Here is a 21,312-nt window from a genome sequence, read left to right on the forward strand (position 1 = left end):
GAGTTGGGAAATGTGTGTGGGACACTGACACACAACACAATTGCATTTTATGTGATGGGGCAGCTCTGCCGTGCTTGAGTTCTCTAGAAGCTGGTAGAAGAAGTTTTCTGCTAGATCTTCCACTGATTTCTCTGTAATTTGGGATGCGTAATTTAATTCCTGCTCTCACACCAGACTACATTACTTTTTCTTAGCTAGAAAACATGAAGAAAACATGTTTCTGGAGGCCATGAGGTAGATGCATAAACTATAGGAATTTGAATAGTTATCTAAAGCCTGTATATATCTTACATTCACTTGAAAGTGAAGTGATTGGGTCAGTCACTTAGGAGGGGACCTAGATCAAGCAAAAGGATTCACAAGTTGAAGGCATTGCTGTTAGAACGTGCTGTGGATGGGGTAAGTGCAAAGAGCTAAATGACAGTGCTTTGGTTTTTGCAGCAAACAAAACCCTGTGGCCTGTAGCATGGCAGGGCACTAGCCTAGCATTTGCTTGTATAAGCAGAAATGGCAAATGCTTTTATTTTGGTATTTAAAACACCAGAAATTACCATTCTAACTGCTTGAAAGTCATCATATGCTAAATTTGCTGTTAGGGCCTAAGGTTCACTGTACAGCATATGTTATATGAAGCTCCTGTGGGTACCTGAATCCTGTTTGATTATGCCAAGACACAGCTATCAGAAGACCTGGGTGTAGTTGTTTCCTGGCCTAATAAAGACCCAGTTGTTGACACTGAAGGCCGCAAAAAGAGAAATGCTCAGGGAAATGAACTTCCTATTACTTTTCTCTACACTCAGTCACAAAGTTGAGATCTAACAACTGATCCTAGCACTTTAATATATTAATTTCACCTTGCCCTTTCTCAAATCATCTAATCTTGCCATAAACTTGTGTGTGTGTGTGTGTGTTTGTGTGCAGTCATCTGTTAAAGGCTTTTCTGCATGCAAAACCTGCACCATTCCACCCATAGGTGTATTAAGGGGCTGTGGATAATTAAACAAGTGTGCACTTTCTTTGCTCTATGCCCAAGAAAGACTGAAGTTTTCTTCACTCTGGGACCACATCCCTTCTCAGTCAATCAGGCTCTTAGGTCTGTAGAGATTTTTGATGTTATGTGACACCTATGTGGTATCATATCATGTGTGTTCTCTGCTTGCTTTTTCTACCTCTGTTGAGGTCAGGATTGAAGGCTCTTGAGATGGTGTTTCATGTTTGGACTCAGGTGTTCATTGTTTCTTATCAGTGTCACAGCCTCACAGCCATGAGTTCTGCAGCCTTTCATTAGCAAGGCACAAAATGGATAACTACCTCTTGTTACAAAGTCTTTTAAAACTAAACTATCCAATTAAGAAATGACACCTAGATTATTTTCCCTTTTAACCCAATAACTGATCCCCCGAAGCCCACAATGCAGACTTTTCTGTCCAATTACAAAACATCACCCAAACCCATGAAGAAAAAGGAAGAAGGTGAAAAAGAACAACCTGCCTCTGCCCTAAAATCTCCATCTTGCTTCATATTTATTTCTATATTATAAAACCCCAAACTCTTAAGTTTTCCACCCTGTGATATTACACACTTCTAACCAACTACACACCTGTAATCCCAGTGCTATTAATCAATTTTGGAAGTCTTCTCTACAGCCTCAGGTCAAATACAGTGTTCTATTGTGGGTCTGTGCCTTTCAGCACAGAAAGTTTAAAATTCTCAGCATCTAGGATTCCAACAATATCACTTGGGTGCGATGCTTTATGTGGTTTCAGGTTTGACACGAGTTCCTTTTTGGGAGAGAACTCACTCCCTGGCAAAGGGGTAGGGACTGGAGGTGGTGTTCAAAGACTCAGCAACAACTGCCTCTGCATGAGAGCATTCAGGATGGAAGCAGATGCTTTCTGTGAGGACATATCCCCCGTTGTCACTGTGTCTCTTCAGCTGATAGCTGTCATTGCAGTGTGCACAGCTGTAAATCAGCTTGGGATGGACTTCTGAAACCACCTCTGGGGTCCTAAACACTGCTGATGTAACAGAATGATCCTTCTGACCACCCTTTTCTTAAGGGCAGGGGAACACAGGGCTGCATAAAGCAGATTCTCCCCCTTTTCTCTCTGTGTTGCTTGTGAGAAGTGTGGGATACTGCCAAGAGAACATGGTTCAAAGCCTGCTGAAACTCAGGTGAAATCTTTCATCAGCTTCAGTGGGTTTTGGATTGATCCCCTAAGGGCCTGCTTTGATCATAAAGAGAGTGCACAGGGCAAATTTAGGTACTGGCATGAGAAGGGCTGCTCTTGCTGTGGGGGTGATTTCTGCTGAGGTTTGCAGGTGAAGACAATGGCCCTTGGGACTCCCTCCCACTGCTGAGGGAAGGAGAAGGCAGCCTGTCTGCAGGGCACAAGGCAGCTGGGGAGGAAGGCATGTCAGATGCCAGCTCAAACAACATGCACAGTGACTTGTACAAAGTGGGGCTTAGATGGCATGACCTGCTTGACTTATGGCACCCCTTCACCTCAGCTGCAGTCGGTCTTCTTCAGGGAGAAGATGGAGTAAACATGCATCTTTTAACAGGTGACAGGTGAGATAAAGATGAGGAAAGTTTATTGGAATTGTCACCGCAGAGTCTTTTGCCAGAGGCTGGCATTATGCTGAAAAGTGACATTAAGAATGTTGGCAGGATGGGACAATGTATTGTTTAATATTAACGACTAAAATCCACCTTCTAATTATTCCCTTAAATTGAGGTAGGAGAGCTCTGGCTTGCTTTAGTTTCCAAACTGCCATTTCCTCTAAAGTGCTCATGACTGCCACAGATATTACTTTAATACAGCCCTTACATCTGAAAAGCTCTCAGCATTTTGCTGGGGATGTCTGTTCTTTGACTAATCATCTTTAGTGGAGTAAATTATTATTACTAATTATTATTATATTATTATTAATAATGTATTATTAAATACATTATTAATCAGCTAAGGTATAGCTAAGGTGCAGTTGGGTGTGAATGTAGAGGTGTTTGAGTGTGTGCTCTATGTATACAAATTAAGGTGCTTTAATTCACATTTTACAGCATTATAACAAATACTTAGTAATTGTGATGGACCTGACTGATTGTTAAAGGTAAGAATGGTGGGGGGAAATACCAAAAAGGCCCTTTAAAATAAATAGTTACTTGTAGGTGGTTTAATAGCAACGCATGGCTGTCTGGCTCAACCTAAAACTTAACTTTAAATTGCAATGCTTTCATTTTTCTATTCAAACACATTTTTATGGTTTTATTGACTGGTTGCAAATGGTGCATTTAAAGCATATGCAGTCAAAATGGTGTAGACTTTGAGAACGGCTTTAAGCTTCCTTGTGTGTGTTTCAGTATTTCCTAATATGTTAGAAATTATTATTTGCCATTTGAGCGCCTTTTCAGCTCTTGGGGGTAGGCTGAAAATTGGGTGCAAGTTTTGAGCTCATGGCATTTGTCGGGCAGGCCACAGTGAATGTTTCCTCTCTCACTTCCTTGTGAGCTCCTTTAGCTGTTGCCACTTGAGGATGGTTTCCTGTTAAATTGCCTGTGTCACTTTTGGAGATGATTTTCCATGAGTTGGTACTTTTAATGATCCATAGGAAAGACTAATGTTATGGAAAAGACTTCTGGTAGGGATGCATGTCTCATTTTCAGAGGTGAAGCCATAGTTGGCCTTTAAAGGCAGTTACTGTTTGTGTGCACGTGTGCTGCAGTAGGAAATAGGCTTTTTGTGCCCTGGTGGCTCTTAGTTTATCACCTCTGGAAGCCAAAATACATACTAACCCTCACCATGCAAGACTTTGCCTCTTGTGTTGTGTAGTTCAGTTTTTCATTCCAGTAATAAAATATCTTTTGCAAGTTTTTCTTCTTTTTTTTTTTTTTCTGTAACTGGCAAGATTAGGGGGGATTGTTTGTTTATTTAACTAGTTATCTTATTTTTCCTAAGCATAACAGGATTGGAAAAGGTAATTCACAGCATGCAGTTTATCCAAAAGAATAGATCCTCTCTTCCAACCCCTGAAGGCATCTAAGCATCCATTAGTCTCTTAGCATTAAATAGCCTTGTGGAGTAGTGTTAGCAAGACTGCTTCTTCATAGGCTGTTAACAACTGAAAAGAGCTGAAGCAAATTTATTACAAGTGTATTACACTTGTATTTATTATATATAAACACAGTAAATTGTTTTGTAATATTATTTTGCATTTTATTTTTACTTTTTTTTAACCTTTTTTTACAGTTTTTGTCATTATGGTACAGTGTATTTATTACATATAAATACAGTAAATTGTTTTGTAGTGTTCTTTTCTTGCTTTAAACTGTTACCTTTATACTAAGAATGTGCTTGGTCTTTATTTTGGCAATTCTTCATTTCACTTTTTTTGATGTTTGGGCTAATTGGTTAAATCCTCTTGATCTTTCCAAGCTCTTACTGGTGAAGTGATGAGTGAAACACACCATCTCATATATCCATCTGAATTGAAAATACCCTGTCTACCTTTACAGAGCGAGCCATTGAGATACCAGAATATGGCAAAATTGTATCCGCTAGTTACTGATACTGTGCAGTTGCCAAGTAGAGGTTGTGTGACAGCAGGAGGATGTAGCCTAATTGAGGCAAATTGATTATTTATTTTGTGACACGGAGCACATATACTGGGTTACAGGGGATTCATTCTGGCTTTTGTTTCACAGACTTTATGGCCCCACTGTCACACGTGTTCAGGATGAGTTGTGTCCGTATTTACTTCTGGTGGGGCCTTTTGCTGGGACACCATATGTCTGTGCAGAATTCAGACACACATTTTAGGTGATGTTATATTGGTGGCAGCTTCTCCTGTCAAGTACCTTTTTTTTTTTGTTTTTTTCCCTTGAGCGAAGAGCACCATGTTGTAGTTCTGCCTGTGTAAGTCAGACTACACTTGGTAGGAAGCCTTTGAACTTCTCTGTCTCAGCCTTGGTTCTTGTCTCCCAATATCCTCATCATTAAATTGGGATGTGTGGCATAGCTTGGAGCAGATGCCTGTGGGCTCTTTGGCCAAAAGAGGAAGACTGTAGGTTCCCTCAAGCAATTTTGAGTTAACACTACCATGACTGGGGTCTTGCATAAAAGACCATGACAATGAATAAGGAGAGCAAAATACAGCTTTAAAAAATACGCTCTGCCAAGAGGCAATTCATTTCAAAAACTGTTTTAATTAGTTTGTAGGGGTGAGGTATTTCACATGGCATATGTTTTCTGGGAAATGGTCCAGCTCAGTATTAGAGGCTACAAGAAAATTGGCACTAAACATGTGGATGCAAGGGGATTGAAGGAATGAAACCTTAATAGAGGCCAATACTGTCTGATTTTCCTCGAGGAGGCTCAGTTCAGGTGCCTTTCAGTTTCCAGGGGTACTGGCAGTTCTGTTGCCTTACACAAGTATTGTGCTGGTGATCACATTATGAGTTCTACCTAAACTGGTACAACTGAATATGGTTTAAGGCCACACTCTCATCTGATAGAGTCTAGAGTTGTGCCATTTAGATGAATGTGCTTGTTTTGAGCCGAGCCAGGTCTGGTAACAATATACCTCTTTAGGAAGAGATAGAGCGCTGGCCAGGTGAGCATAGAGAAGTGCAAGTGATAGGTGTAGTTGTATTTATAGGGTACAGCTGTATTCTTCTATATCCAGTGATGTCATCACTGGATAGGGAATCACCCTTTCTTTGGAAGCTCAAACTCAGTCCTGTTCCTGTCATCTTAAAGCATCTTCCCCCAAAACACACTTGGAACTGAGGAGACCATCTCCCAAAGGAGGGAGGATGTGTGCAGGGTGTATGTCATCTGACATTCTCCCTCCTTACCCAGCTGGGTCCTCATCCAGAGGGAAAGAGAAAACATACCATGCCATGGCCAGTCCCATGAGGCAGTAGGTGTGCTTTATTTTTGGTGGAGAAGGTGCTGTTCAGCGAAATTCCCTAGTGTGTGCCCAGAGGAAAGGTGGAATAAGGAGTGGCTGTCCATTTGTAATAGGTAACTGGGCAAGGTTTTCATTCCTTCCATACCTCTAGTTTGGCTGTTGCCTCCTTTAATCTCCAGTCCATGTTTTCTGATCAAAATGGAGCTGAAGAGTGTCCTTCAGCATTTGAAAAGAGATGTGGAAGGAGGAGGTGGACAAAGCTCCCTGCCACTCCATTGCTCATTTCCTGTTTTTGTGTATTTCCCCAATACATACAAAACTCAGAGACATCTGTTTCTTAATGCCTTAGAATAAGAAGCAGCAAAGCACTGGGATTTCTTAGTTTGCATCCAAAATACCATGTCTTCTAATCATCTCAGAGCAGCAGACATGAAAGCTCCTTCCAGAGAGATGTCACAAAGGTCACACGTTTCCCTTTGAATAATGAGTGGTGCTTTTAAAGGAGCTTAAGATAAACTTCAAGCCTATGGCCCATATGATCTGTTTACTACATATAAAGACTGCTGCCCTTAGCTAAGCAGGAGCAATGATTTTGTCACTAGAGCTTGGATTGAAATTCCAAAAATCTTGCATGTGCTTTCCTGATGTACCATAGAGCCTGTGTTTGTTTTTAGGCAAGGCATTTTATCTTACTTAGCCTCAATTCATAATCTTAAAAAAAATGGGCACAATAGCACAGTACAACACAGTTCTTAACTATTTTTGAAAATGATTCCACATAAAATACTCAAAAATCAGAGGCAGGGAGCAGGCAATAATGGGACAGTTGGGGAATGGGAATCAGGTTATGGAAGAACAAACATAGATAACTCTCCTGTTGTGTAACTTGCATCTGAGCATATTCTGCACTGATACTGAAGGACAAGTTGTTTGATTATTACAGAGAGACTCTGCATCATAAATACAGGTACATAGGAACAACTGGGGTTTCCTTTTCTCTCTTTTGTTTGTCTGTGTTTGGATATAAACTGTTCAAGGATCAATGCCTTTTCTCAGCATGGGCACTGCCTACTTTTAAGGAGTGTCCCTGTCAGCCACAGCCTACATGTGTTAAGGATGTACTTGGCATTTGGGTATAAACTAGAACTAAATAGAATCAGATCCTACTATGTTAGTCTGTGCTCTGCTGATTAGAACCATAGAATCACAGACTGTTTGGGTTGGGAGGGACCTTAAAGAGAAGAAGAGAAGTAGTTCCAACTCCCTCTGCTGTGGGCAGGAGCATATTCTGCTAGACTAGGTTGCTCCAAGTCCTGTCCAACCTGGCCTTGAACTCTTCCAGGGATGGGGCATCACCAACTTCCCTGGACAACTTGTTCCAGTGCCTCACCACCCTCCCAATAAAGAATTTTTTTCCTAATTTCCAATCTAAACCTCTTCTCTGTTAAGTGTGAAGCCACTCCCCCTTTTCTGTCACTTGATGCTCTTATGGATAGTCTTTCTTATTGGCTTCCTTCAGGTACTGCAATTAGGTCATCCCAAAGCCTTCTCTTTTCAAGGCTGAACTATCCCAATTCTTTTAGCCTTTCCTCACAGGAGAGGGGCTCCAGCCCTCTAATCACTTGGTGTCCCTCCTCTGGACTTGCTCCAACATTTTAGAGCTGATAGAGCTGTGGGATACAGAACTCAGAGGCAGTCTGCTGAAAAAATGAAGTCTTTCAGGCCCTGTGGTTGAAAGGAAAACCTTTTTCTCAGAGTTGGGATGCCTCAGTCCCTGGTCCTGAGGTACAAAAAGACAGCTAGAAACAGGTGGCTTGGTTTGGCTCCATAATGTGCACCACAGGGCTGATCCCGTAAGTGAGATGGGGTCAGTCTGCGTAGGGCTGCATGAACTGACTCCAGCAGTGGATCTCCAGCACTGTAGGTCTCTGTGCTCTCAGCAAAGGGAAATCTGTGGCTGTTAGTATCTGGCAGCCACTGCCTGGCTAATTTGTTGCTGGGATCTGGTGGTACCTTTCATGAGTGCAGGAAAAGCTGCCTCTTTCAGCTCTGGGAGCGTATGGAGCTTTCTGCCTTTGCACAGCAGCCATGGAAATTTGCTCTTCCTCTTGGCTCAGAAGGTTTTGATGCATCACACACCTTGCTTATGTTTCTCTAGCACAGAAGTTTGCCCTCAGCAGAGCTCTTTGCCTGGCAGGTGCTCACCCAGGATCTACCCCTGAACTTTGGACCGAAAACTGCAAGTGTTGTCACATTCTTCTGCATGTGATGTAAAGGGCAGGACTGTTCTGGAGCTGAAAGTAAAACCTTTACTTCTGGCATCATGTTAAGCAGGGTGATCATCCTCTTCTTTTGGGGAGATCTATTATGTCTTTACATTTATGGAAATAATTTTTGAGCTATAGGGTGGGATTATAAATTGTAATAGCCTCCAAATAGAAAGCATCAATTTTGTTAGCAAATACATCAGTGCAGAAATGGAGATTCTCCTTACTGTGTTTGTGGCTGCCTACAAATGTTTTTAAACAACTTTTTACTTTAAACAGCAATGTAATGTTGTCTCCAGATCTTGGAAACCATTTTCAAATGTGTGAATTGAAAGTGTGGATTTGGAATATGAAAAAAATATCTCCCATGGGGGCAGAATTGCTGGTCTCCATATAACTGAGTTTTCTTTAAGTTTTCCCATTATGTGTGACTCATCATTGTACTAAAGTATCCCAAATCCTTTGTTACAGAAGGTTGCAGCTCTTGTGCTCAAATGGATCAGTAATCTTTGATTTTAGGCACTTTCCTTAATCTTTATTAAGGTATTTCTGTACCAGAGCACAGTCTTTTAAGGAAGCTTTTATGTGCTTTTGAGTAGTGGCCTTCTGCTTTCAAAGATCCACAAGTTTTACATGCTGGCTCTAAAAAAGAGGCAAGTTCGCTACATGAATTAGGGAATAGAATACTTATTTTGAAAATTTTTCCAACAGGTGTTAATGGCTCTGCTGTAATGCATAAAGTCCATAATCTTAAGGTCAAAACACTATTTTTGACTAGTTTTATCTTCATAAATGGGTTGCAAACAGTGTTGGCTTTTGTTGGAGAAAGCATGGCATTGTGAGTTACTGATGCAGCCTGGTACTGGTAACCTCCAGCAAGTGAAGTACAGCTTTTCACCATGTAAATAATTTCCCAAGATTGGTCCACTTAGGGTAAAGCATTTTTATTTTAATGCATTTTGATGCAATCAGAAGCATGTGGTGCTGAGAGAGAATAGTAATTTTCTTTACAGGGATTTAGTTTCAATAAGTTAGGAATCTGTATTTGTCCAGCTTTTCTTGTTGGCTTCCACTTGCTAAGTGTTTTCAGTTGCACCATGCAGTTCTTTTGGGGGAGCAAATAGGGCATCTTAATGCTTTCTATTGTGTTACCCCATGTTTTCTCATCTCCTCAGCATTGCCTGCTTGCTTAATCAAAAACAAATTAAAGTGGAACACACTTGAGATCTGCTAATAAATTAAGGGAATTATCAGAGAAAGGCTAAAAGAAAATTAGGAGGAGGAGCATTTTGTGAGCATTTTGGCTGGAAATATAATCTGTACCTCCTGCAGTGCTGGCTATCAGTGTTCCTGGTGAGTTTGTCTGATTTTGAGCCCTTGAGCTGCTGCAGAAAGCTCCACACAGCTTCTGGCTTATAACAAAAGTAGTTATGAGTTATTTTTTAAATATGTGGGGGGAAAAAAGCACAACAGTTCCTCCTGAACTCACAATATAGTGGTTTTCCACTTCTGGCAGCTTCTAGTTATTTTAAACTTTGTGAAAGATGTGGGGTATTTTATTAAAGTAAACAAAGCTCTCTGAAATGAGTGCTCTAAAAGAAAAACACTCCTATTTTTCTAAAACCCTAAACTTCAATGAGGACACAGAAGTGTGTATTCTTCATGGGCACTCTGGCCTCAGCTTGACCTCAGCTAGCCCTACTTCTTAGTAATATGCATCCTGCTGAATTGGGCTTTTATAACTTAAGATATTAAATACAGAACATTTGGTTTCCCAGGAACTACATAATTTTCAAATAAACAGGTGCTCTGAATACATACATTACTGGGGAGAGTCCTTACAGCTAACTCATCTCCCGGGTGAAAGCTGGTCAGTTTATTCTGTCTTGTCTCTGGAGAAAGTAAGAAAGGGCTTGTTTCCTAGAATTAGGTTTGGAGTTGATACTGAAGTAGGAAGTTGAGCTTAATGGAGTCTATCTAGTCAAACAGTTCTTTTAACAGAAAAAAAAAAAAAAACCCAAACTATGTGTAAAATGCTAACTTTTTTGGAGGAAAGAATTAATTTCAAAAACTTTCTGTTCCTGAAAATTCCTTCCCCTTTTTCTGATTTCAAAATGTATTTTTTAGACACTTTGAAAATGGAAGAAAAAATTCATTCAGTTTGGAATAGCTCAAATTTCTGAAGGAAAACTCGAGGAAAAAACCAAGTAAAACATAGCTGAAACATTTCATTTGACCTAGTCTGAAATACTTAGGGCTTTTTGATATCTTGAACTTGGATTGACAAAACATTTCAGAAACTGTACAGGACCTGGCAAGGCAATCTCTGCCAGCTCTGGGCATTGATGATCTACCCAGGGGATTCCTACCTGGTTTAGAGCAGTAAGGAAACACCAAGTTGTGTTTCAAAAGCAGCATGACTGCTTTGCCTGGTCCCCGAGGCCAGCTGAAATCCTTCGTGTTTCAGCAAGGCTCACTAGCTCGCAGTGTGGGTATGGAATGGGATTCTGCTGCTGCTGGAGCTGAGAGGGTGCCCACAGTGTGAAGGGACCACTCCAATAGCCACCCATGTACCCAGCACGTGGACAAGGCCAGTCCATGTTTGTTTTTAGAAGTAAAAGAATAATGTAGTTAATAAAAAATGTGATGGGAGAAAAATAAGTTAACAGTCAAGTGGTTACAGAATACTTGTATCTTTAGCTGTATTTGTGGGCACATTGTTTTCTTCCAGCTCTGCTGACTGCATCCTATGTCAAAAGAGCCCTGAAAATAAAGTAGGATTTCTTGTAAGAGCAGACAAGTTTTGGAAAATCCCAGCTCTACAGAGACTAGGCAACTGAGAGGCTTTAAAAAATACTGTATTCCATTATCCATTATCAGACATAAGAGTCTCTTGTAGACATAAGAGAAGTAAAACTCAATGCCATTCTATCAGAAGCCACCCTATTTCCTGCTTACAATACCTTCTAAATGTTTTTCAGCCTATTAGCTTTTGCCACACAATGCTGCTAATACTCCTAACACCAATCATCTATTATTTTACCCCATGTGGTCTTGCCACAATGCATCTTTCACAGTTCTAATTCTCCAAAATATCTGGTCTTTTTGCAAGGCCATCTTTTGAAACTTGTTTCTAGTTCAATCTCTCTCTCAACAATGTCACCTCTATTCCATGGCCTTCCTAAGTCAGCACACCTTATCTCAAGTTTGCATACAGATGTACAAGACAGTGTGAGCTTTCAGGTTTTGAGAATCCTTTACAAATCCATTTCTCACATCAGGCAGAACGGATTAATGACAGGATGCACTTGCAAGTGCTCACGAGCCCCAAACCCAGCTGAGAAATGTGATGGCTGCTCCAAGCCATGAGGCTGTCCCTGTGTTCCCAGACTCCTTGTGATTGCATAAATGGAGGGTGACATACTTGCTGAGTATAATGGTGTAAACTTTGTGACTAGAAATTGTTTACAGATCTGTTTTGGAGAGAAGATTTGAGACTGGCCTTTACAGCCTCTCAGGAAGCACCCAGTCTGTTTTGGACCTCTACCCTAGCTTGAAATTCTCTTTTATGCCATCCCTCTGCCCAGTCCAAACATTCTATTTAGAAACGTATTACCTGCGTGTAGTAAGATAGCTGTGCCTGAATATTTATCGGCAGAACCCACCTTTACTCTAGTGCAAATAGACAAGGGCTTTCATAAACTGGGACAGCAGCAAAAGAGGCTTTGCCACTATTTTCTTTGTTTCTTTATTGGATACAAATGTCAGAGTTTGAGGATTTTTTTAGGGAATCCAGGGACTGAGGCTCTTAAGGACTGGAGAGCTTATTATACTGTAGTCTAGTTGGACAATTTTCCTGCTGTCACACCTCTGTGGCTGACATGACTGGTATTTCTTACCAAATACATGATGATAGGCAAATGTCACTTGAGTTTGCTGCTCTTAAGAGTTGAGCAATGACAAGAGACAGGGCATATGGAATGAAGGGAAAACACTGAAGGGGCGAGGCTGGATGTGGATGTGCTGGTGCCAGCCATCCTGTGTTCTGGGGGTGATAATGTGACTGCTGGCGAGTCCTGTTTCACAGTGGAAACTTTTTTTCCCGGCTGATTCTGGTATCACATTGTCGCTGGCATGGAGCTTTGCTTATTTGCATAAGTCATCAGCAGGTTACTAGTTTTTCCACAAAGCAGGATGCATGCTAAGAGGAATTTTATGGCAGGTGTAGTTGCTTCAGCAGTCCCTGGCCTGGGAGAGACACTCTGCTTTTGTGAGCATTGGCTTTGGAGGAGCAGAAAATCAAGTGATGCTGTTTCAGATATAGCTTGGATGTGCTGTGAGTGGTGGTGGGCATTTCTAGGAGCTCTCGTGGTGCAGACCTTCAGGCAGGCCTGGAGGAAATGATGGCAGGGGATGTCTGGAAAATCTCCAACAAAGCAAGCAAAAAGCTTCCTGTTATCAACTACTGAAAGATTCTGCTTTGCTTTATTCCCCTTCAACCTGTGACAAGTAGCTTGTGCATTCCAGATTGCTAATGGAGATAAGTGGTTTAGAGGTGACCTAAGAAATAACAGTTTTAAAGCCTCTGGGAGATTTTGCTCAGCAGTTGTATTGTGTATAGGAAGTGCATGTATTACAGGAATATTTGTTAAATGGGTTTCTCAGTATGATCCTGAGCAAAGGTCGTATCATCCTGTGGTTCTTTCCAAAACAGTGCCAATAAAACTTCCAGAAAGTGCCATGGGATGGGGTCAGTACTGCAACAGTCCTGCTTGGTGATAATGCTCTAAACTGGGGTGAAGGAAAAAGCAGAAATCCAAAGTATGGTACAAAAATTTCTTTAAAAAGGTGGGGAACGCTGGCTAACCTCTACTGCATCCCCTGTTATGTTTGCTCCCAGGTGAAGGTCTTCAGGCAATGTTTTTATGCCATTTGTCTCTATCTTGGGGGTTTCTGGTGGCACATAAGCTGTGACATTGGAGCTGTGTCTTTGAGGATGTGTTCTAGCAAATGTGTTCTGTGTGCCTTCCTCACTTGGAGCTTTGGGCTTCTCATCTCGAGGACATCCATATCAGTGCAAAAATTCTTCAGCTTAAGCTCAGTTTCTAGGGTACTGCACAGCTTGCTCTTGACTCCTCAAAGTTAACTTCAGTGCACTTGGAATTAGAGATAACATATAGAGCCAGCTGATTACAGAAACCCATGTACTAGCCATAGGCTAACGTGGCATCCCCCTGCAGTCCCAGAGCAGCCGTGCATCCTGAACCTTTGCTATTCTCTTGCCATCATTTTCACTGGCACACGCTGGGAAAAGGCTGCACTTGTTACTACAGGATTATTGAGCTACACACTGTTGTTACATCATGGGTATGCTGGGAGTGTGTGTTCAACCTTATCATTAGGTGCAGGAGCTGAGAGACCTGGGGTTTGGTCCTGTCTCAGACAGTAACCTGCTTTGTTACCCACAGAAAGTCTCTCAGTCTACAATCCTGTCAAAGGGGATTTTTACTTTTTCAAGAGAATCATCTGAAGTTTTATTGGCACCCTTAAATTTTATAATATCACATGGATGAAAAGAAGAAAAATAAACTCATCCCCAGCCAAAAAAAAGTGATATATTTTATTGTGTCTTGTTTTGTATTTCCATCACATCTCTGATACACCAAGTTGACTCTTGGGTTATAGGATGTATTGAGGAAATTTTCTATCTGCCTAGGCTTTCTATATTCTGTTGATCTTGAAGGAAAATCTTCAGGATAAACAGAACTGGTGTGTCAAAAAAGAATACTCAAGCAAGAGGATGGACCCAAACCAGTGCAGCAGTTGTTGCTTTCTAGCCCTGTCTCATATGCTCATGTCCTTAATTTTTCACTGGCATAAGACTTACCCCAGCCCTGTCAGTAAGGCAAAAGGCTCCTGTGCTGTCCTTTGGAAGATGGTTCTTTCACCTACCTTGTCTGTTCACCTCCACCCTGTGCATGGGCTATAGCTGTGTTACAGAACTGGATGCTGTAGGAAAAGGAAACACACCTTTAATTTTGGACAAGAGAGCCTGGAAGCCAAAGCAACAACGGGCTTAGCACAGAGCAGCATATGCTGCTTTCCTTCTGTGGTGAGTGTCCTGGAGCTCCCGGAGGAGGGGCTCAACAGCAGCAGCTGAGATAATGCCCTCACTTGAGGGCTGCGGACTTGAAGTGTGTCCCTGGAGTGGGGCAGCATAGACCTGAGGCCAGTCTGTAGTGTGTGCTCATGCCAGGCTTGTCCAGTTGTGCAGCATCCTTAAATCCATGCTGAGCAGAGCTGAAGTGGCTCTGGCCAGCTGTCAGTCTCATTGTGATGCTTTGTCCTGACACTTCATTCCAGCTCCTCAGGTCCTCTTCTTCTGTGCTCTCCTCCCTGCCTTTTTTCTCCCTCTCAATTACTGTGATGACTGAGGGAAAGACTCTAATACTAGATAGTTTGCACCAGCTTGGCTGTTAAGGTGTTTGTAAGGAGATGAAAGGCAGTGGCTGATTTTCTCTGTTGATTGTGTCTGTCGCTCATGAGTGAAAGCCCTTAGCAATCTTGGCACATCCTGGCTTTATTCATTGCATGAGCTCTGCCTGGGAACAGCCTGATTTCAACACACACTCTTGGATTTGCATCCATGAGCTAACTCAGGGCTAGGGGTCTTTTAGAAAGTGCTGTTAGTCTAAAGACAGGTTAAAAGCAGAGTTTAATAAGATACATATAATACAATATCTGTGTTTTGAAGTAGGTTTTTTTTTTTTTTTTTTTTTTTTTTTTTTGCTGTTCACTGAAAAATAAATGTAATAACATCTTAAAACTCCTTAGTGTTTTTCATTGTCTTGGCTCTGAGAAGTAGGGGAAATGTAAAGTCAAGTCTCAAATTTAAAAGTCTCCAGCTTCCAATGGGAGCTCCTTTTTGTGGTGCTGGACCAAAGTATGAAAATGTATCAAACATATCTTCTATGTGTATGATATTGAGGTGAGGATGGCATGTCTCTAATAGTTGGAGGATTTCTCATTCCTGGATCTTAAATAAATATTTTCTCTTGGATACCAGCTTGTAGGGTTGGTGGTTTCTGTTTCACTAAATGACTACTAGACAGTCTCTGTTCAGAATCTCTAGTGAGCTTTTCCTCCTCAGCATGTGCCCATACAACCATTTCATGGTGTCTGAAAGAGCTGGGGCCTCCTAAAGTAAATGCAAAGACTGTAGTTCATTGCTATCCAGCATCCTCATTAGCAGACAGCCTTTCTTCTGGAGGTAAGATCCTTCAGTGGAGGAAGATGGCTGATCTGTGGCCCAAGAGGAGACAAGAGGAACTCAGAGACTCTCTCTGCTTTGCTGACAAACTGAGAAAAAAACCAGGCCAGCAATCCATCTTGGAAGTCTCTTAAGCTATCATAAGAATTTATAGGAACTCATTATACAATAAATTATAGACATGAAATAGCAGGAGGTACATCTTTCAAGCAGCATGTATTAAAATTCAACTTGACAAGACCAGAAAAACAGCCCCCAGACCTATCTTTTACAACGACAGGGGACGTAAGTTGTGGTTAAGAGAAGTGGAGTGTTAATGACAGCTCTGTGCCAGTAATCACAACAAAATGCCTCAGTTGTAATTGTCATCAGAACGATTTCCTTCCCTGCTAGTTACAAAATCAGATAAACTATTAGAAACACCATTTGTAAAACCCAGACACCATATATTTTCATCAAAGGTAGCAGTTGTCTCTGTCTATGAGGTTCCTGAAAAAAAAACCCTTGGGGTTCTAGGTGGACTGCTGAATACAGGCTGTGAAAATATTGGCATTCTCATTTCATCCTTTGCTATCCTTGTCCTCCTCTGTTTCCATTCTTTAATCCTTGCTTAGTGGCAGCCACTAATGCAGCCAAGTTACTTCTGCGTCAAGAGGATCAGGAAACTGTTTCGTCTCAGGGCAAATGTGCTGACACTGCTAACCTTGATTTCTGTAAATGATTGAACAGTGTCCCCTGTCTGCTGAGTATTTCAGGCCCCACTTAGCCAAGATTCTTGCATGCTGAGACAGCTTTTCATCTTCCCTGTCTCCGCCTCAGAGTCATAACCAAGCCAGGCTTTGTTTCCTCTACCTTCATGACTGTGAGCTGCTTAGACTGGCTGTATGTTTTTACCCATGAGTAGACCTTTCTCAATTTGCAGGGTTTTAAAAATTTCTTTTAACTATTGAAGGATTTCATGTGGATGCTTTAGTGAAAATGAGTCACCAGACAAGCAATGGGAATTAAGAAGTATTGGGAGTAATCCAGTCATTTTAATGCAGATGCAGTGCAGTAGTTTTTGGAATAAGTAAATTTGTGATGGTACTATCAGCATTGCTTGTTCTTGAATCATTTAAATGTTTATAAGTCATCTTGGTCAAAAGGGAACATGCTAAACTGTCTTTCAGAGGCAACATGTTCCAGGAGTGAGGGAAGTACTGAGTTATGTGCTATCCAAAGCAAACACAAACTGGTGGTGAAAATCTCAGTACAGGTTTTTCCTCAGTCACTGTGGCTCTGGAGTCTTGATTCTCAAGTTGAGGCAGCATCTACTGCAGTCCTTACTGAATTTCAGGCCACAACTACAGCCATGGTAAGCTGCTGGCTTCTGCTGATGGTCAGTAATGTACAGCACCACAACCTGGCCTCTGCTTTGCCTCCTTTAGCTGAAGTGGTTTAGACGTTTGCTCTTTGCATCAACCCTAGCTGAAGTGCAGATATATTTGACCTTCATTTTGTAGCACTTTGGAAACAGAATAATAATAAATGTGTAGTGAATTCTGCCCTGCAGATAACCAGAATATGTTTTATTGCATCCCTTTGAAGAATGTCTGTTATTTTAAGCCTCTGCTGCCAATGGGAAAGCGTAAGGGTAGATGGAAAGTAGGAAGGAGGAGGAGAGTGTGGAGTGTAAAAGGAAGAAGCTGTGGGGAGAGGTTTGGTGCTAATAGATGGGATCTGTTTGCAGCATTGTTGGGCAAAGCACTAAATGCTGAAAAGTAATTTGTGGCAATTTAGGCTTTTATCATAGCGTGTATGTTGCTCTTGAGGCATATATAGCAAAAGGCAAGCTCCCAGACTGAAGAGTTAATAACCTTAAATGTGCATTTTTGCAGGCAGATTGGTGAAGTTAATAGACACCTGCAAGGCAGAGGCAGGGCCTCAAGTGGATGGGCTGACCCATCAGGATAACAGCACAGCTCCTCTCTCAGGAGAACAAGTAGAACAGCTTAGGGAAAGAATGTGCTTAGTCCTTACAATTTTCATTGCAGGTGACTCTGCAGAACAGGTGTGTTGTTGGGTAGGTCATACAGAAGTATTTGAACACACACAAACCCTCAAATGAGAAAGGAAAGCAGCTCCTGAAAAAGACATATATTTTTAAAATTAGTACAATGTATGAATTTATCAATCCTGTTGGTTTTAAGAGTTCTATAAGAGGAGAAGTAGGAGTAACTTTAATGAAGAATAGTTACAAATACATAAAATAGAACCTGAGTCCTTGGTTGTGTATGTGTATGTATATGCACACTGTATTTTTTCAATCAGTTTTGGTAGGTAGAAGTCAAAGTGTTTACCAAAAAGAAGAAAAGGCAATCCCTACTGGATACAGCAGAAGAAGTAGCATGCTTGATCCAGGGACAAATGGCAGAGCCAGAATGAGCAGATCTCCTTGACAGTTTGATGCTAGGTCACAGTGCATCCAGCCTAGAGCTGTCCAGCCCTTTGTTAGTCTGCATCAACAGAGACTCTGTCTGATGTACTTCAGTGGAAGAAAATGTGCTGAATGCACTTACCAGGCTGTATTTGTGGATAAGACTTAAGTTTTCTTCATTGTGATAAGCTTGCATGTCCTGACATAGGTTTCCATATCCAAGACAGAAGATACTAATCACAGCTTCTCATTAGGAGTGAAACAACCAGCTCATCTGTTTTGTGCCCAGTCAATAGTGGAAAGTGTCACTTGGAGCAGCCAAAGTGCCATCCCCTGCCATCCTGGCTCTAGGGCATCAATAAACCAGCACGTCCCTTCACCTGAGCACAGAGCTTTTCTAAAGACACTGCCAGTTTTAAGTAATTCCTTATTGAGACAGGTTCTTCTGGATTTCTGTCTTAAGCAACAGGGTTTGGGAGAAATACAAACAAAAAGAAACCCTTCCTAATACATTCTGCACTGTGATTATTAGAAGATGCTTTCAGGAAGTGGAAAACCCCATAGATACATGTGGTACCACATTCTGACCAGCCACTTAAATGTTAACTTCTTGCTTTTTGTTTAAATGCCCTGAACGTGGGATTGTGGGCATCTCTGGGTGGGTGGGTGTCTCTTCTGTTCTCTAGCAGAAGAACCTTTGAATCATCTCATTTTCTTCCCTTCCCTCTTCCTCAGCAAGAGGTGGAAATGGTGATAACAGCCTGAATCCAGCAAATCTGTGGGACAGCAAAAATGCTGCCCGCTTCTGTCATCTGTATTTTGATTGTCTGGTATTTTTGGTATTCTGCTGGTGGCTAAAGTCACATTCATTGCAGTGGACCTTCAGCATACTACTGGGACACATGTTTAATGGTGGTAGAATAGATAATGAAAGTGCAAAGCCAAGTTTGTTTTTAGTAAAAATGCCATCTGACCATCTGGCATACAAGTAGCAGGTGTCTCCATCCTTCTGTTAATGTCCCTGTTGAGTGCCTCTGTTTCCTTGCCCCTCCCAAGAGGGATGTTCCACCTCCTCTGTTTCTGGCTATGTGGCCTTATGTGGCAGTGGTGGCACATCGGAGGGCTGTTGGGATGCCACGTGCTCAATCCTCGGCTGTCAAGAACATTGATCTTTCTGCTGAGCCAGGGAAAATTTAATTAGCTTATTTTAACATTCATCTTTGTCCTGTGTGTTGGTGGAGTTGATGCTGGCTGGAGCCTCAGTTCCACATAGCTCATTTACTGTAACTAATTTTTGCTTGTAAATGAGTGGTGCACTCAGCTGACAGCCTCTGCAGTAAGGTGGAATTTATTCCATTTCAAATTTTTCATTTATTTGCTGTCAGAACCATATGAAACCTTCCTCCTTCAGGGCAGCAAAATCTTTCTGTTCTTTTTGGATGTTAACTGGGCAAACTGATGGAAAGCTGTAGTTAGCACAGCCCCATGCCAGTGATGTGGTACAGACAAGGTGACTAATTCAGTGATGAAGGATGACAGTCCAGGAAATAAAAAGAACCTGAACTGCTCTCTACCTCAAGGTTAGTTGCCTTTGTGAGTATGCAGTATGATTCTCTGATTTCATACTTACATCTTACTTTTTGTCATTACCTTATATCCTTCTTCTTTATTTGGTTTAGTTACGTGTTTCTTACTACTCTCGCTCCTGGGAATGCCTGCCCTGTTCTTGCTGAAGCTTTAAAACAGTGAACTCTCAAACAAAAGCATTAACTTGGGTCAGATACCCTATACAGGGAATTAATTTCTGAACAACTGAAGTCAGAAAAGTTACAAGTGTCTTGGCCATGAGAAGCTGCAGCCTTACCTATAGGTGATAGTACTAGCTGGCTTCGTAATACTTGGGGATACTCAAGGACATGTGGTAAGGAGACCCCTTTCACCCTGATGGGAGACACTTGGGTGTCTGCTGCTGGCACCTGGAATGTTTTCCCCAGTGTCCTCTGGTCAAAGACTTAGAGAAAGGAGAGAGGAGGTATGGTGGGGCACACAGAGGCTGTTTCAGCAAGCTAACTCCATGTACTGCCCAGGCATTTCTCTCTGATTAAAGAGGCTCACAAAAAGAGCACTAACATCTCTGGTAACCTTTGTTACTTATCCCAGCTAAACTTAAGACCCTCTGCTACAACTTTTGCAAGACAAAACAGTTTAAAGAGGAAACTGTAGTAGTTCCCTGCCTTGGTATCTTCAGCTGTTTTGAAGTGTCATACTGGGAAGTCAGTGAGGGACTCTTTTTCTTCTTCCATTACGTTCTGTGCATCTTAGCAACCATTTTTCTCCACTCTCCTCGTTCCTGCTTGGGATTGCCCTGCAGTAGAGTCTCTGCATATAGCAGCTCTGACAGTTCTCCCAGTTCTGGCTGGAATTATGCTGTACTCCATTTGCCTTCCCTGATGGACAGGTTTTTGGAGTCAGTGCCAGATTTTTTTAGTGCTGGCCTAGGGAGTAAGCAGCTCCTTGGTGGTCCCAAAGCAGGATGGACATAACAGGGAATCTGAATTAATGAGTCTTGGGAAATAAAGCTGAGAGAAAAAGGCTTGGACAGAAATGTACACATAAGATACAAGGACATTTTATAGTCCCTTGCAATGTTGAGTTTATGCTAAACTCACTGCATAGAGACTAGTGAGCATATTTTTCTATTTCTTTGTAGGAACAGAGGGTTTCCCTTGTTTAACAGTCAGACTCAGCATCCTATCATCTGCTTACCCAGGTATGACCTTTTAACTTGTTGGCATAGTTTAACAGGCAGGCTGCTTCAACAAAATAAGAAGGCTTGAGAAAACATCTCTAGTTCTTGGAACGCTTAATTTTTCTGGGGCTACTTCCTGTTTTTGCAATACTCCTACTTTTAAAAAACAGGAGTATTTTAAGTAGGTTTTTTTTAAAGCCTCCTGCATCTGATGGGAGCCACAGTATCCATTGTCAAAGCAGCTGTCTCACTTTTGGCTTAGCAAGAACCTGCTCACAGCCCTGGGTGGAAAGGGCCTAAGATGGTGATGATACAAAGGCCGAGCACCTGAGACAGGTGACAGTGCTCCTGTACTCTGCTCTGGTTTGTCATATCCTGCTGCTGCACTGGGTCCTACCACAGAAAAGATGAGAATGATTTGACAGAGTAATCACAAGCACAATGATTCCAGATCTCCAGAATCAAAAATCATTGGGTTGGATCAAAGAAATGCACTTTTCCTGCTTTTTGAAAAGAGAAAACATTCAGGAGACTCCTGTCCAGAAGAATAAAAACAAGCATTAGAGAAAACCTGTGTCATGTAGATGAGCAGACACTTGTTTTGTCACTATTTCTGTATGCACATGTATTCATTCCAGTTTGAATTTCAAGTGAACATAGCTGCTGTTTTCACAAGCATGAATTTTAAATGCTAAAGACA

The 21,312-nt window shown here is 41.6% G+C and overlaps 1 protein-coding gene across 50 annotated transcripts in view; it reads left to right on the forward strand.

Moving 5' to 3' along the window:
• The window catches only part of MAP2 (microtubule associated protein 2), a 234,233-nt gene that overhangs the window by 109,818 nt on the left and 103,103 nt on the right, over positions 1 to 21,312 (forward strand). For 11 of the 50 annotated variants that reach the window (XM_068196476.1, XM_068196477.1, XM_068196488.1 and 8 more), the window contains one exon: positions 20,574 to 20,633. The exons of the other annotated variants lie outside the window; for them this stretch is intronic. In XM_068196476.1, coding sequence (XP_068052577.1) covers positions 20,574 to 20,633 — 60 coding nt within the window. The remainder of the gene's footprint in view (positions 1 to 20,573; positions 20,634 to 21,312) is intronic. 50 annotated transcript variants of the gene reach the window in all.

This window comes from Anomalospiza imberbis, chromosome 7 (genome assembly GCF_031753505.1).
Source record: "Anomalospiza imberbis isolate Cuckoo-Finch-1a 21T00152 chromosome 7, ASM3175350v1, whole genome shotgun sequence".
In the NCBI taxonomy this organism is placed as follows: domain Eukaryota; kingdom Metazoa; phylum Chordata; class Aves; order Passeriformes; family Viduidae; genus Anomalospiza; species Anomalospiza imberbis.